General features: G+C 35.7%; 1 protein-coding gene across 5 annotated transcripts in view; it reads left to right on the top strand.

Annotated features, from left to right (window-relative positions):
• Lcorl (ligand dependent nuclear receptor corepressor like) overlaps positions 1–17,257 on the top strand; it is a 171,473-nt gene that overhangs the window by 107,244 nt on the left and 46,972 nt on the right. For 4 of the 5 annotated variants that reach the window (XM_005068792.4, XM_013112518.3, XM_040747056.1 and 1 more), the window contains exon 5: positions 15,303–15,554. In XM_005068792.4, the coding sequence (XP_005068849.1) occupies positions 15,303–15,554 (252 nt within the window). Of the gene's footprint in view, positions 1–15,302; positions 15,555–17,257 lie in introns of those variants that run through there. The other variant, XM_040747058.1, reaches the window with a different exon arrangement.

Raw genomic sequence — 17,257 nt, 5'->3', positions numbered from 1 at the left:
TTTAAATGTTTTATATAACAAATTAAGCCTTTGACATATTTATAAAATAAAATTATAGTTGTGAAATGATTATAGTACCTATGAAAAGTATTATATTATAAGATAAACATAGTCTAGAAAGGGATAGAAATTTGGTTTCAAAATTAAGGCTTCTTCCCAGGGCCACGGTGATAGTCCGTCCCAAGAGTTACCTACCAACATAAGTGTATCACCACATGCCAGAAATGCCGGGAACCTTCCAGTACTGGGATACGATCTCAGGTCAGGGTTATATTGACATTAACATACAAGATAGATAGAAACCAACCTAATGTATATCTCTGAATTGTTTGGAGAGAATTTTAAATTTCAGTCATTTTATACACCTTAAAATCCATTTTATATTATGGGCAGGAGACATGGCATGTGTATCAAGGTCAGAAGACAATTTAGGAAGCTGGTTCCTTCCACCTTGTGGATCCTCGGGATTGAACACTTGATGGCAGGTGCTTTTTACCTACTGAGCCATCTCATTGGCTCTCGTATAAATAGAAATTCTATCCCTGTACGTAAATTATGCAAGATAAAAATATAACAATTGTGAAATTGAAGTGGACCATGACTAGTAAGCATATTGGTGTATAAAATGTATTTACTTGATTTAATGCATACTGTACAATGGTTTTACTTTCTATCAGTTATACATAGTCAAACATGATCTGAGAATACTAAGTGGAGAATAGTAGAAATACATGAATCATAAGTTTTAAATAACCTTATTGTAGTGTGCTACTACAGAACAGTATTTGCCACTAAGGGAACCATGAGTAATAAAAACAAGCCTTAAGTGAGAGTGAATGTCTCTGAATTGTCCAGGGGATTATAAAAGTGTTTAACACATGCCATTTTATATTCTAATTATATATATTAATTCTGCTTCATATTTTTAGTTCAATACTATCCTAATTGACAAACTTTATTATAGATATGTATGCACAAGCAAATATAGATTATTGGGCTTAAGATATCTAAAAGGAGTCTTGGAATAGATCAACTCTAAAGCAAACATATTCCTTAGATTTCTCCTTGTGCTAATTGGAAACTTTCCAAAAATTATATGTATACTCTTCCAGCTAAGAAAAATTAATAGAAGCATTGTTTTAGTTTGACTTTCAAATCAACACAGGTAACATTAGTAACATGCAGAAAAAGGGAAATAATAAATCAGAGTTACAATGTCCTCTTTTATAATGCTAGTACCCTTTAAACACTTATTTGAACTCAGGAAATAAATTCAGATAAGTACTCCAGTTCATTGTCTTTGAACCAAGAAGTTCAGATTCTGCATTTTTTTTCAATCTCAACCTGCCTTTCAAACCATGTGAACTCCAATAGATTGGAGTTTGGAAAAGGATCATGATAACTAATACTAGGATTTATGTTACTGACATCACATTGTTTTATGTTGGAGATAAACTGGTGTTGGAATCTCTGTGCCTGTCTCTGACTTGAAATTTCTGGATTTTTGTTTCCTCTCTGGAGGAATAAGTTAAATCCTATTTAAGATTTGGTAGATCTAGAATTCTAGTTGTCCTGTAACTCAAGCATGGTGATGTACACCTGTAATCTTAACACTTCTGAGGTGAAAGCAGAAAGAGCAGAAGTTCAAAAATCCTGTAAGTCAAGCATAGTAATATATGCCTGTAATCTTAACACTTCTAAGGTTAAGGCAGAAAGATCAGGAGTTTAAGATCATTCTTGGCTGCATTATGAGTTTGAGTCTAATTTGAGCTACATGGGACCCTATTTCAAAATTATGTATAGATATATGTTCATATCCATATAACATATATACATATATATGCACACATAAATATATGAATATGGATGTTTCCCCATCTTTTTTATTTTGGATGACTGACATATGATCTTGTATAGGTGCCTAGTTATTTTACACTATACCCCTGATGTATGTCACACACACACACACACACACACACACACACACACACACACACACACACACACACACACACCCCTACCTTCTGGCAGGGCTATTTTTGGATCGAAATTTCAAAGATCATCAATAATCAGCTATTACTTTTCAACTATTACTGCCATGTCTTTGTTTTTAAAACGTGGAGGTAGAGAGATGGCTTAATCAGTGTACCATGTCTACCATATATGCATTAACACCTGAGTTTGGATCCCTAGCATGCATGAAAAAGCTTGGTGTGGTAGCCATGGAAGAGCTCTGACAGGCAGATCCCAGGAGCTCAGTGGTCAGTAAGTCTAGTCTAATAGATGAGCTACAGGTTCAGTAGGAAACTGTGTCTTAAAAAATGAAATGGAGAGTGATCACATATAACAGCAAGTATCAATCTTTGACCTTCACACATGTGTATACACAAACATACATACTCAAACATACACAAAAATGAAATTGTTATGCTCCATAAGGTGTATGTTTATGCTTACTCTTACGAATCAAAATTATTGACCTAGTTTATGAACAGATATATGAGTGCCCACATTTTTTTATAACTCACTCATGTATAATGGGGATTCACTTCCCAAAACTGATAATTTTTACTCATATTGTATATTAGGCTTCATTTCATCCCATGTTTTTCTTGTTATTCAATTTATGTTCTAAAAGTTTATATGGAACTCTTGAATAGTAGTTGTGAATGAAAGCAGATGCTAACATGACTTCTTTTCTAATGTAGCAAAAGTCTATAATAATTGTCAGTGGCAAATTTTTATTTGCTGTCATTGTAATTTGTTTACTGAGAATTTTCTTTTCTAGAAGAATAAGAATTCTTGTTTTGCTCTCCCTGGTTACTACTCTGATTCTTTCGTGTCTTTTCCTAGCCCTACCATAGTGGCCTGTATAGTATAATTTACTCCTTTGTCAGGGAGTATAGTGCAAAATAACCAGACATCTATACAAAACCATTTGTCGGTCATCTGAAATTAAAAAAAAGAGGAATAGTTATCTGATAAATCAAAGATACTTCATTTGTTGTTCATAAAAGTGCACGTCAAATTTATTCAATGGAATGTCTGCAGGTGAGTAACTAGTTGCTGGATGAATTAAGGTACTCTCACCCTGTTTTTTATTATATATTTTTAATTTCATATGTGTATAATATTTACATTATTCTCCCCTCTCCCTCCAATCCCTCCTCCTTTAAAGAAACATTACTTTGTTATGTCTCAGCCTAAAGAGAATAGAAACATTAAAATATCTTCATGCCAGGTTTAATGCTTTTCCTTATGGAGAAAGCGTTTACTGAGAGGCTTGCTTGCTCTAGCTACTGGGAAGTGTCAGCTAAAACTGCAGTGTTGATGCCACAATGTGAGTTAGAACTTGACTTGTAAATAGTGTCATATACCACCTTCTTGATTTGCCTGTAGTATACAGGTACTGTTATGTAGTTTGCCAAATTGGTATTCCTACATTTCCAAGATTATATGAATAATATAGCTTGTACTTAAATGTAGAGTTATTGATAGATAACACCTCTTTCTTGCAATTTCATTCATATTATTTATTAGTTAGTAAAGAGGATTTCAGAATCATTTGTCACAACAAAAATATTTTGTGTAACACTATACTTCTCATTATTCTTTATTCTAAAGCAGCCATTCTTAACCTGTGGGTCATGACGACTTTGGGGGTCAAGCAACCCTGAGGGGTTGCCTAAGACCATCAGGAAAACACATATTTCTGATAGTCTTAGGAACTGAGACACCACTCCTCTGTTATCTCCAGGCAGGCCCCTACACACATAGATACGCCCACATGTGAGTATCTGGTGTAATGACATCACATCCTCTCCATCACATACACCCTGAACAAATATAAGTGTATGTGACAGGGTCAGCATCATAATGTACTTAATGCAGACTAGTCACACATGTAGAGAGCAGCTGCTGTGTTAAAAGCAACAGTATTGGAGGTAAAACAACACTGGGTAAAGGTAAAATAATGTATTGTAAAAAAAAAAATCTGTACAATGGAAACTTAATCTGAATGCTGATCGGTCTTTTTATATTTAGCTGTGGTTGATATGAATACTGCCCCCTTTGATAGTAACAGGTATGTAAAAACCAGAATGGTGAATCATAGGAAACTTTAATGAACTGTTGACTACACTATCTTATGTATCATCTTTTGCATTGTTAAAGCTATTGTTATATATTATTTTCAGTAGAAAACCATCCCATGACAATGGATTGTGTAGAGAAGAACATTAAGAAAGGAAAATATAGTGAGGATTTTTTTACAGTATGGTTTTACCCCAGTAATTACAGCAGGAATTGAGAAACCACAATGTGTTATTTGTTGTGAAGTTCTATCAGCTGAATCTATGAAGCCAAACAAACTATACCACCCTTTTGATAGCAAGCATCTGAGCTTCACCAGCAAGGATAGAAGCAAAACTGATAGACTCAAGAAAGCCAAACTTGACACTGGTGGCAAGTACTACAAGCAGAACATAATAGCCATTGGAACTTCATGTTTGGTGGCACTCAGAATCGCCAGAGCCATGAAACCTCACACCATTGCTGAGGATTTACTGTTACCTGCGGCCAAAAACATTGTTCAACTTGTGATTGGAGATGGATTTGTTATGAAGTTGAGTGAAATTTCCCTATCTAATGACACTGTCCATAGAATAGATATGTCTGCTGATGTGCTAGATCAAGTAATCCAGGATATTAAATCTGCTCCACTTCTAATATTTAGTATCCGGCTTGATGAATCTACAGATGTTGCAAGCTGTTCACAGCTACTGGTTTATGTGAGGTATATTAATGATGGAGACTTTAAAGATGAGTTTCTTTTTTGCAAACCTCTTGATGCAACAGCTACTGCATGTGATGTATTTGACACAGTTGGTTCATTTCTGAAAGAGCACATGATCTCCTGGGAAAGGTTTCTGGTGTTTGCACACATGGTCCTCCAGCTCTGCTAGAATGTCAATCTGAATTTCAGCACTTGGTATTGAATGAGTTACTAAAAGTCATCGCAACTCACTGTGTGGTTCATTGGCAAATATTAACAATGAAGACAATGCCACAAGAGTTGAAGAAGTAATGAAGAGTCATAAGTTCTGTCAATTTTGAGAAAGCGAGCACTTCAAACAGTTGATTGTTTTTGCAACTGTGTAGTAAGTTGGATGCACCAAACAAAGCTCTGCTATTTCAAACTGAAGTGAGATGGTTGTCCAGAGGAAAAGTTTTAAAGCATGTTTTTGAGCTTCATGATGAACTCAAAATGTTTTTTTTAATTTATTTTTTAAATTAGAATCAAGGTTGCTTCACAAGTCAGTTCCAGGTCCCTCTCTGTTTCCCTCCCCTCCTCCCGTGCCCTTCCCCCAACCCCCCAATATCCCCTCATTTCCCCAGGGAGGGTGAGGCCCTCCATGGGGATGTCCATAGTCTGTCATTTCATCCAGGGCAGGGCCTAGACCCTCCCCCCCAAGAGTTCAGGGTGAGAGTGCATCTCTCATTGTTGGATGGGAGTCCAAAGTCCATTTGTATACCCGGGATAAATACTGATCTACTGCCCAAGGCTCGATATATTACCTAGGCCTCCTCACTGACACCCCCATTCAGGGGGTCTTGATCAATCCCATGCTGGATTCCCAGGCATCAGCCTGGGATTCAAGAGCTAACCCTTGTCAGGTCAGCTGTTTCTGGGGGTTAAACCAGTCCAGTCTTAATCCCTTTGGTCATCAGTCCACCCTCTCTGTCACTGGCTTTCTTGAGTTCAGCTCAGTGCTTAGCCGTGGGAGTCTGCCTCTTCTTCCATCAGCCACTGAATGAAGGTTCCGTTTCCCAGACTCTCTGGTCATGGGATTGTAGACTGGCACTCCCCAGATCTATGTCTAAAATCCATATATGAGAGAGTGCATGCCATGTTTCTCTTTTTATGACTGGGTTACCTCGCTCAGGATGGTTTCTTCTAGTGCCATCCATTTGCCTGCAAATCTCAGGATCCCATTGTTTTTTTCTGCTGAATAGTACTCCATTGTGTATATGTACCAAATTTTCTCTATCCACTCCTTGGTTGAGGGGCATCTAGGTTGCTTCCAAGTTCTGGCTATTACAAATAATGCTGCTATGAACATAGTGGAACAGACATCCTTGTTGTATGAATGGGCATCTTTTGGATATATGCCTAAGAGTGAAGTTGCTGAGTCTTGTGGTAGGCTTATTCCCATTTTTCTGAGGAATCTCCATACTGATTTCCAAAGTGGCTGAACAAGTTGGCACTCCCACCAGCAATGGAGGAGTGTTCCCCTTTTACCACATTTCATCAGAAAGCAAAACCATAGTTTGAAGCACTTTTTAGTGGTAAAAGTGAATTTTAGAAAGTAGCTTACTTGGTGGACATCTTTACCATCTTGAATGAGTTAAATTTATCTTTGCGAGGACCACATGCAACATGCCTCAATTTGTTTGAAAAGATCCAATCATTCCAAATGAAACTTGAGCTTTGGCAAAAAAAAGTTAGGTGAAAATAAAATCTACATGTTGCCTACTTTATCTGCATTCTTTGAGGAACATGACACTAAACCAGACAAAAGGATTATGATGATAATTTCTGTGACAAAACACTTGCATATGCTTCCAGATAAAATTTCTTCGTATTTTCCAACTCTACCTGACATCCTATTTGCACTTGCCTGAAGTCCATTCACAGAGTTGAAGATGTTCCTGAAATGGCACAAGAGGAGTTCACTGCACTTACCAACAGTGATGCAGCAAGAAGTGATTTTGCTACAATCTCAGTTACAAAATTCTGGATCAAGTGTTTGCAATCATATCCTGTTCTTTCTGAGAGTGTATTGTGCCTTCTTCTTCCATTTCCAACAGCATATCTTTGTGAAACAGGATCTTCTAGCTTGTTATCAAGTCTAAATACAGAGGTAGACTTGTAGAAGATGATCTTCTTGTGCTCTTGCAAAGATTGTCCCGAGAATTTCTGATCTGGTAAGAAAGAAGCAATCTCAACCTTTGCACTGAAGTTGGCTTTTGATACATTCAGTCACAAAACATAGCAATGTAGTTTACTGTTATATTAAGTTTGTTACCCATGCTATACCATACTTCAAGACAAAATTTTATTTGTAATTAGAAATAAATATTTCGTAATACATAATTACATATTTTTGTGATTAATCATTATACTTTATGTTCAATTTATAACAATGAAAATACATCCTGTATATGAAATATTTATATTACAATTCATAACAGTATCAAAATTACAGTTATGAAGTGCAACAAAAATAATTATATGGTTGGGGTTCACCACAACATGAGGAACTGTATTAAAGGGTTGCAACATTAGGAAGATTGAGAACTGTTCTAAAGGATCTCTGGTGCCATCTACTGAATGATAAAGAATATCGAAAACAATATAGATTTTCACTTAATCTTTTTTAAATTATTTTTCATTAATAGAACTTTTTTATTTTTTTTCAGATGGGGTCTGACTATTTACCCATGCTGGCCATTGACTTTAAATTCTTTTGTCTCAACCTCCTGAGCATTAGGATTACAGGCATATACTATCACACCTAGTTTAATCTTTTTTTGTAAAAGAGTGAATTTAAGTGTATAAATGGAGTAGTTGCATTTGATACAGATGATAAACAAATATTGATGAATACCATGACCAAAAGCATGGGGATGAAAGAGTTTATATCATCTTGGACTTTCATCAAGGAGCAGTCCATCACTGAGAATAATCAAGGCAGGAACTCAAGCATGTCAGAAACCTAAAGGCAGGAACTGAAATAGAAGCCATGGAGGAATGCTGCTTCTTGGCTTGCTCCTTATTGCTTCATCATCTTGCTTTCTTAGCGGTGGCACTATCCTCCAGGCTTGCCCACAGGCCAGTCTGGAGCATGCATTTTCTTATTTGAGGTTCCCTCTTCCCAAATGAGTCTAGCTTGGATCAAATTAAAATGAAGCTAAACAGCACATATCAAATGTACATATTTACATGAGGATCATTTTACATGTGTTGTGCAGACATGTTAAACATATTTTTAAGGTTTGCCCAAGGCATCCTGACTTGTGTGCTATTTTGAAGTGTCAGGCAGCAGTAGTGTTTATGCCCTGAGGATCTTCTGTACTCCATCTACTTACACCCCATCTCATAACATCTCCAAATGCTGGTGCTTTTCACTGTCAGTTCAGTTTATTTCTTCCATATTATCATTTATTTGGAAATGTTCAGTATGCAGCTTCCTTGGATACATTTTTTTCATGTAGTAATACACATTTAAGGTTCCTCTGTATATTTTTTATTGCTTATTTGGTAAGTAAAGATTCCATGGTAAGAGTGGACTGTAATTTTGTTTATTCATTTACGTACAGAAGAATACCTTGGTTGCTTGCAGTATCTAATAGTTATATATAAAGCTGCTATAAATATAGATAAGTTTGTTTGAACATACATTTTTATATCATTTATGGATCTGTCTCAGAGTGCAATGAGTAGATTGTTTGTATGGTTAATCTCCTTTAAGATTTAGTAAGAAAATGCCAACTTCTTGTGTAAAAAGCCACAAACTTACCCATGTTCCAATACTAGATAACTACCATTTTACTTTGCCACCAGAAATGAGGGAAGCTCACTACATTCATTTTCTCCTATGTTATAGTCTAGAGCTATAATGGGGTTTATCACATCTGAATGAATTGTGCATTTTCAATATAATGAATATGGATAATTTGGTTTTAAATCAGTCATAAGTTATAAGAAATGCTTTGGAAATTTGAATGATTAATTTAAATTGCCCTTTAATATAACAGGGGAATTTGTAATCAAGGAAGCCTTTGTCCCTAGAAATAAAGAATATAAGAACTATAAGAGTTTCACTAAAACAAAATGCTGGGGAAAAAGCAGAATGAAACTGTAAGTTAGACAAGAAATAATGATGTATCCAGAGGGGGAAGTCTTTCCTGGTAACTTACCAAAGAGGGACACTAGAGGCCAGGGAGACCTTAGGGTTCCTCATCTTCTCACCATGTTTGAGGCAGGTTTTCTTTGCTACTGCAGAACCAGGCTAGCTTGTCTACAAGTTTCTGGGGATTTTCCTGTCTATATCCCATCTCCCCACAGGGACACACTGTGTTTATATGCGTTCTGAGCATCTGAATTCAGGTCATTAGGTTTGTTCCAGAAGGTGCCATAATAGTTAAGATTCCAAATTCACACTGATTCAGAAATCTGAAATTTATTTTTAAATTATGGGTCAATCTCTCCAGGAAACTGGTGAAACAAAAGAAACAAAGAACACATTCAAAATTAATCTTAGAACATTCCCAGATATAAAGTTCTCTAGAACATTTACTTTACCTCAAATAGGTATATCAAAACATAAAAGAAAGCAAGGTTCTTTACAAAAATACTGGAGGAAAATAATGAAAAGCAAGACCAGATCATCAAAGACCAAGAAGGTTTGGAGCTGGAGAAATGGCTCAAAACCATCTTAACTCCAGTTCTGAGATATCTGAAACCCTCTCTGACCTCCATGAGCATCAGGCATGCAGATAGTACACATATATTCACATGGGCACAACACTTAAGTTTATAAAATCCGTAAATCCTTTAAGAAAACAAGGTTTTCTTTAAAACAGTAAAGAATGAAAAATATGGGTTAACAGCTAGAGATGGCACAGCAGTTAAGAGCTCTTTCAGAGAACCTGGGTTCACATCCCAGCACTAACATGGTGGTGGTTCACAAGCATACATAACTCCAGTTCAGGGATTCTGATGCCCTCTTCTGCCCTCCCTGGACACCAAGCATGCATGTGGTGCATATACATTCATGCAAGGCAAACACTCGTACACATAAAGTAAACTTAGCTAGGCATGGTGGCACACAGTGAAGTCCAGACCTGCCAGACCCTGTCTCAAAAATGTAAACAAATCTGTAAAAATGTTTTAGATATTTTTTAACAATGTGGCATATATAAGGTAAACAAGCAGAGTATCTAAAAATAAGAATCGCTGCAGTGGAAATTTAAGCTTAAACTTTAAAACAGTATGTTGCATATAGCAAGGGTTACTGAAAGTCTGAAATCTGAAGCAGCCATGAATAATTCAGCTAAGAGTTTAAAATGTTAAAAGTGCTAAGAAACAAAAAATAGTTATTATGAGTTGAATGAGATAGTCAAGGAATGAGAGCAGAGACTGATGCCAAACAGCACATGTAAGTCAGAGGAGTATGAATGAATTAAAGAATTGTTCACCACACTGAAGAGGACAAACAGGTTATGTGTAGACATTGATAAAAAAGATAAGCTTTTTAAAACATCCAGTAAGAAAAGATAGTACTTCTAAGCCAGTAGAAGGAAAATAGCAAGAAGAGAGACTATTTTGAAAGAAAAACTAACAGTGAGGTAAATGTAAATGAAAATATCAATAATACGGTAAAATGGATTATCAAATATTACAAAATGCATTACTTAAATGTTCTTCACAGAGATTTTGGGACAGATAAAACTCTAGATGAAAATAAAGAATGCTAGGGGTTTAGAGAGAATGTTCAGTGATTAGCATGCTTGCTGCTCTTGAAGAAAATCTGAATTTGGTTTCCAGCATTCTTACAGATGGCTCACAACCACCTGTAACTCATCTGGCTTCCCTGGGCACCTGCATTCCAATGCACTAACCTACACACAGACATACAGGCATGCATACATACAATTATAGATAAATAGCTCTTTAAAATACAAGTAAGTGTGCACTAAGAGACAGTCCATTCATATATAGTAGTAAACACCAAACAATGAATTTCTAACAAAAATGACTATTCTGAATCTGTGAATCAATATAATATAGGCTAAAAATGGCATCCAGAAAAAAATACTAAATGTACAATGTTATCAAAGTTTTTAATATTTTAGTTAATTTCAGCATTTCAGTATTAAAAAGTTGTGACCTATGGCCCATTCCTTTAATTTCAGGGCCCAGAAATCTAGGGGGAAAAAGGAAAAGGAAATTTCTCAGAAAGATTACAAATTCTTGTCCAACATCCAACAGCTACATAGTGAGACACTGTCTCACAAAGAAAGGAATCTACATTTGTAGTCATTGTTATTTATGCCATGCAGATTGAAATAGTTATCTTCTATTCTTAGTGTGTCAGTGTTTTTATTGCCAAGGCTTGCTACATTTTGTTAAGTGCTTTTTCTTCATTTATGGAGATGGTGCTTTTCTGTGCAGTTCATGAGATAAGCCCCTCTATTTTGTTGTTCAGTCCTTTTTATGTATTGCTGGACTCTTACTTGCTATCATTTTGTTGATATTTGGTGTATGTGTGATTTGATGTGAATATATCTAAATATGAACCTACTTGTCATTTGGTTGAATTGAATGTGTGGATAAATGCTTTTCATCAAATTGGGACATTATCACATTTTTCAGATGGTCTTGCTCTTGCTCTCCCCTATCTTCTGGGATATGTTAAGGCCCAGGGGTCTAAAGCCTGTGTTGCTCTCATCTTTCCCTTCCTTCCTTTCTCTCTTTCTTGGTCTTCCTTTCTTCTAGCTGCCTGAATAACCTCACTTGGTCAGTCTTTGGGTTTATAAAACTCATTCTTTCCCAGTTTGGATTAGGGGGTATAGGGATAAGTGAATTTAAAGGTTCGTAGCCTACAACTCAGTGTGCTGTGGAGCCAAAAGGTGAATTGATACTGTATGGTTATGATCTGGCTAATTCTGAGAGGTTTTTGGTTGGTTGGTTGGTTGGTTGGTTTTCTTTCTTTGTTTGATAGATACTGCTACATTTTTCCCTCAAAAATAAAATTTCAGGCTGGGTGTGGTGGCACATGCCTTTAATCCCACTACTGAAATGTAAAGGCAGGGGATGCTTTTTAATTCTGAGGCTAGACTGGTCTACATAGCAAGCTCCAGGCCAACCAAGGCTGCATAATGAGACCCTATCTTTAAAATAAAGAAAAGCTCGGGACAGCAAATAAAAGTAAACAGCCCATAGGAAGTCCACAACATTTAGCAGTATCATACTAGCTTCCCAATGTGTATGTTTCTAACAGTTTCTCTCATTTGGTCTTTCTGAATAACCACTCCTTAATTTTATCATTTTCTCTCTCTATGTCTCTGTTTCTCTCTCTCTCCCTCCCTCCCTCTCTCATTCATATATATATGAAGAGATGAAGCAAAAAATTAGTAAGTTCATCTTGGCAGTAAATACTTTTCTAGGTGACAACTTTCTTTTTTAACCAAATGGCACTCTTTCCTCAGTACATATGGAGGACTGCTTTCTAGACTACTGCTTCTACAACATCTTAAAGCTAAAATCTATGGCTATAATATCTTAGAGCTAAAATCCATGGCTGCTTAAGTATTACATAAAACAGCATGGTTTTTACATATTGAAAAACCAGCATGCTTGTATTTTAAGCTTAAAAACCATCTTATAGTAAAGACAAAGTAGGTTAATTCCTTTTATGACTAAACCTGTTTCTCACGGATTAGGCTATTCCCCACCTGTAACCTTAACTACAAATGATTTTGTAATAACTGTTCTGGAATGGCAATCATATTTTCATTTCAAAAGGTTATATAGCCACCTATGACTACTTTGTATGGCTGCCTGTTGTTATGACTACCTTGTTATGCCCACCTGGCAACCATGTCTTTGTTTTAGAAGGTCATTAGTACTAACTTGTTATGCTTATATTCTGCTTCTGTAACCCAGCCTGTCTTGCCCACAAAAACCATTTCGAAACCCCCATCCCTGAGCTATAAAAGCCTTGTCTTCTTCACATCCAATGCTGATCTCTCGAACCACATGTTGGAAGTCAGCCCGTGTAGACAAATGACAAAACTTGCTTTAATTACCTGTTTTAATTAATTTGGCCATGATGATTAAGGTCAGCGGTCTTTCTCCTCCTGTCTTAGGGATTAATAGTATAACCTGTACACATCCTTTCAGGTGCCACTTGCCCATAAACTTGAGCTTAAACTTGCTTATATAGATCTTAAGTTGTGCTTTTTTTTTGGAGTTATGACAGTTTGCATAAGCAACTTCAGAGTCATATTAATTATTTCAACAGTTGAGAAATGTCTCTTTTCATTTCTCACCTGTACATACTGCTTAGTATACCATAAAGGGGACAAAATGTGACCAAATTTAAACTTAGCTTTAAACTCAGATGTAATTCTAGATATCCAATAAATTGAATTGTTTCTGTTCCTTTTATGGTCAATTTAATCATTGTGAATTGGTGATTTTTTAAATTATTTTTTGCTTTAATTAGGAAGTATATATATGCATACACATATATATATAGTGCTTGTATATTATCATCTAAAGTATGAAAATTGCCTTGGGAAAAAAAAAAGAAAACTGACTCTGATATATAAAATAACCATTCAGTCTATGTCTTTTATTCTTACAAACTATACCTCTGATAACAGGTCCCATTTACTGAGCTGCTTATATGCCCAATACAGTTTCATATTTTAGATACAGTCTCATAATGCAGTGTTTTATGATAAAGCCCTATTATGGCTCCCACATTCTTAACCACTGAGCCATCTCTCCAGCCCCTGACCCCCACATTCTTTATTGCTACTTTAATATTTGGGAGACAGAAAATGTGGAGACAATACGTGACTAACCTCAGTTCACAAAGGTTGCTAAGATTCCCACCCCATAAGCTAGATCTTCTGATCTATTACCATATTCTAAACAGAAGGTGAAAGTGAAGACCAAAGTGCTGTTATTATATCCCATGGTGCCTTCTCAATGTTTTTAATAATTGAAAAGTAATTGCTTTGAAATAAATAATATATTGTACAGTATATCCACCATGTCTGAGAAAAAGTTCCATGATTTATATTTGCTTAAGCTGAATTTTGTTACAAAAAATGGTAATAGGTATAGTAGGAATAGATTTCCTCCTTTCCTTCCTGTGAATTTTATATTTTCAAATCCTCTTGTATTGTAGAGTCATGATCTGTGTAACTTTTTGTCTCTAGAAGTAGGTCTGTTTTGAAGAAGCAAGTATGATCAATTATCATTTTTTCTACCTCTGAAGGCTAGAGTAAAAAAAAAGGGGGATCAAATGAGGCCATATCTGTATGTAAAAAAGGCTAACACTAGGCCAAACGAAGTATCTTGCTATTATTCAGTATTTATAGGTGACATGTCATTATCCTATACTTGATACAGTAAAGTCATTTGATTGATTTTTTACCATTTTACAGGTTTCTGATAGAAGAGGATGTGTATCTGTTTGTGGTCTGCGTGTGCCTGTGCTGTGTCTGTGTCTGTGAAACTGTATTAAGATTGTGGCTGATCAGTATGCTTTTTAGGATCAAGATCTTCAATAATAATTAATACCACCCTTTTGTAGGAAACTTGGTAGAAGCTTGCTGGGATTTTTTTTTGTTTTTTTTTGTTTTTGTTGTTGTTGTTGTTGTTGTTGTTGTTGTTGTTGTTGTTGTTGTTTTTCGAGACAGGATTTCTCTGTATTGTTTTGGAGCCTGTCCCGGAACTCGCTCGGTAGACCAGGCTGGTCTCGAACTCACAGTGATCCCCTTGCCTCTGCCTCCCAAGTGCTGGGATTAAAGGCGTGTGCCACCAATGCCTGACGATTTTTTCATTTTTTTATAAGTAAAATACCCTAATTCTAGGCAGCTTGTTTTCAGTGGCTCTACAAATTTAAGAAGTGAAAAGAAAGCAATTGTGACAGGATATTAGCAAATCTTGAATCTTGATTCCTGCTATCTATATCACTGTACTTGCTTATTGTTCTTTATAGTGATCATTTTTCTAAGAAGAAGGAAATAAATATTGAGAGTAATACACAAAACACATTTGACAGCATGTTTAAAAAGAATCCATTGGTAGAGAGTTTAAACAGTTCAAATGTCTTCTTAGTCAGTAACGTATGTTGTATATTGCCTACCTTTGGCTTACATAGAAAGTTTGTATTCAAGTACTTAACTTACTCTTAATATATAATCAAATGTTTAATAACTAATAGAATGTTTGAACATTTAATTATGGAGGTATTACAATCCTGCTCCCAAGACTAATTCTTTGATCTGTACTTCTATTTGGAATAAAAATAAATAATTTTTTTAAAAGTCACTTTGGAAGAAGCACAAAATTGCATTTACATAGTTGCTATTTCTAAGTCACAGAGACTTCTCACCATTGTGGACTGCCACTAGATACTGCTAATGTCATTTCCTTGTAAAACCCCTTGATGATTCATATTTGTCTTCTAATGATACTACATTTATTTCTTTCCCAGATCTTCCTCAGAACTGTGATCCTAACATTCCCTTAGTTGCTCAGGAATTAATGAAAAAGATGATACGTCAGTTTGCCATTGAGTACATTTCAAAAAGTGGTAAAATTCAAGAAAATAGAAATGGTTCAATTGGAGCAAGTCTTGTATATAAAAGTATACAAATGAACCAAGCAGAGAACTGCCTTCAGGATGAGCAGGAAGGCCCCTTAGACCTCACTGTGACTCGAACGCAAGAGCAAACTGCTCAGCAAGGTAAGTTGTTTGTTTTAGCATGTGATACATACTTTTTTTTGTTTTAAAATACTTAAAACATGGATATGTTTTATGTTCATAGGGGAAGTTATCTTTCCTTCCTTTATTCATTTATATGGCATAAACCAGAAAGATAAAAATTTAAAGCTCTGTGGTGCAGTTTTTAAAGATTTTAATTATGTATGTATGGTGCCAGTGCACATGAGTGCCAGTACCCAGGCTAGAAAAGGGAATCAAATATCTTAAGTTGGCTTTACAGGCAGTTATAAGCCTGTTAATGTAGATTCTTGGATGCAAACCCAGGTGCTCTGGAAGAACAGTACATGCTTTTAAACACTGAGCCATATCTCCAGGCCCCTGTACTGCAGTTGTAGTAGTTTCTAAAGGAAAATTTGATTTCTGTTTTTTTCAGAATGGTGAGAATCTCAATGAGCAACTTAAAAGTAAAGGACATGTATAAAGAGATACTATGAGAAATAATTGTTTTTTGTAGTAGACAGGCAAAAACATCACTTTGGTATTTGCTCTTTAGTTTCTGCACTAAGATGAGAAATAAGTAAATAGTTTAACATCCAGTGGATTTTTGTTGTTGTTGTTGTTTATTTTTTAGATTTATTTGTTTTATGTGTATATATATATTTATTACATGTATATCAATGTACCACATGCATGTCTTGTGACTTCAGAAGTCAGAAGAGGGTGTTGGAACCTCTGGAACTGGAATTACAAATGGTTGTGAGCCATCATGTGGGTACTGAGACTCAAACCCCGATCCTCTTTAGAGTATCAATTGCTCTAAACTGCTAGGCCGTCTCTCCAGTGCCCTCTCCATCCAGTTTTTTTTTTTTTGATGTAACTGAGAAAGGGGAAAGTTGGATCTATGATAAATACACTACACTCCTCTAATTAAACATACACTTTTTTCAGAAAGAATTTATACCATGTTGAATTTATGTAGAGCTTGTTTGTACTATATAGCTGTGACTTCACAGAAGAAAGAATAAAGGAGCCTTTTAAAAATGTGGGGAGGATAACAAATAAATGGCTTATCTGAAGATAAGAGAACAAATAGCTTTTATCAACATAGTGTAGGGATCATGTTACTTCTTAAGGTTGTGGGGGGAGGATGGCTCTCTTTGAAATTATCCTAGAATGTGTTATCATTAGGACTCTAAGGAATGAGTGCATCATGGTCAGTGTTTACATGAAACAGTCTCTACAGTATGTGAGACCCATCAATATTGAAACATGAAAGTAATCCCCCTTATTTGGTCCATAATTTCAGACTGTGTTAGTTACGTTTATAAGAAATATTGTTATTAGTCTATAAGAAAGGTAAAATACAAGTATAAGACTTAAGAAAAACATGTATCTGTGCTTTGGCTTTGGACTATAAAGCATGGGTTTTTAAATTTTTATTTGCTGTGTATATTTTATATCTCCTCATTTTACAGAAGCAGGTTAGCATTCTACAAGTTAGAACATGAGCCTTGGTGTGTAACAGACTTGTGGTTGCAAATAGGAAAGGATGGTAAAAGAAAGGAAAATTGGAACTTACAAACATAAGTTCAAAATCCTAAATAAGTTTCATCTAATTGAATACAGCAAAGTATTGCACATGTCCATAAGCTCTGCATCTAGAAGGTAGAGGTAGGAATTTCAAAAGTTCAGGGCCAGCCTGGACTACATGGGACTTGTTTGAA

Source organism: Mesocricetus auratus, unplaced genomic scaffold (genome assembly GCF_017639785.1).
Source record: "Mesocricetus auratus isolate SY011 unplaced genomic scaffold, BCM_Maur_2.0 Super-Scaffold_100006, whole genome shotgun sequence".
NCBI lineage: Eukaryota > Metazoa > Chordata > Mammalia > Rodentia > Cricetidae > Mesocricetus > Mesocricetus auratus.
This window is presented reverse-complemented; position numbering and strand designations above follow the sequence as displayed.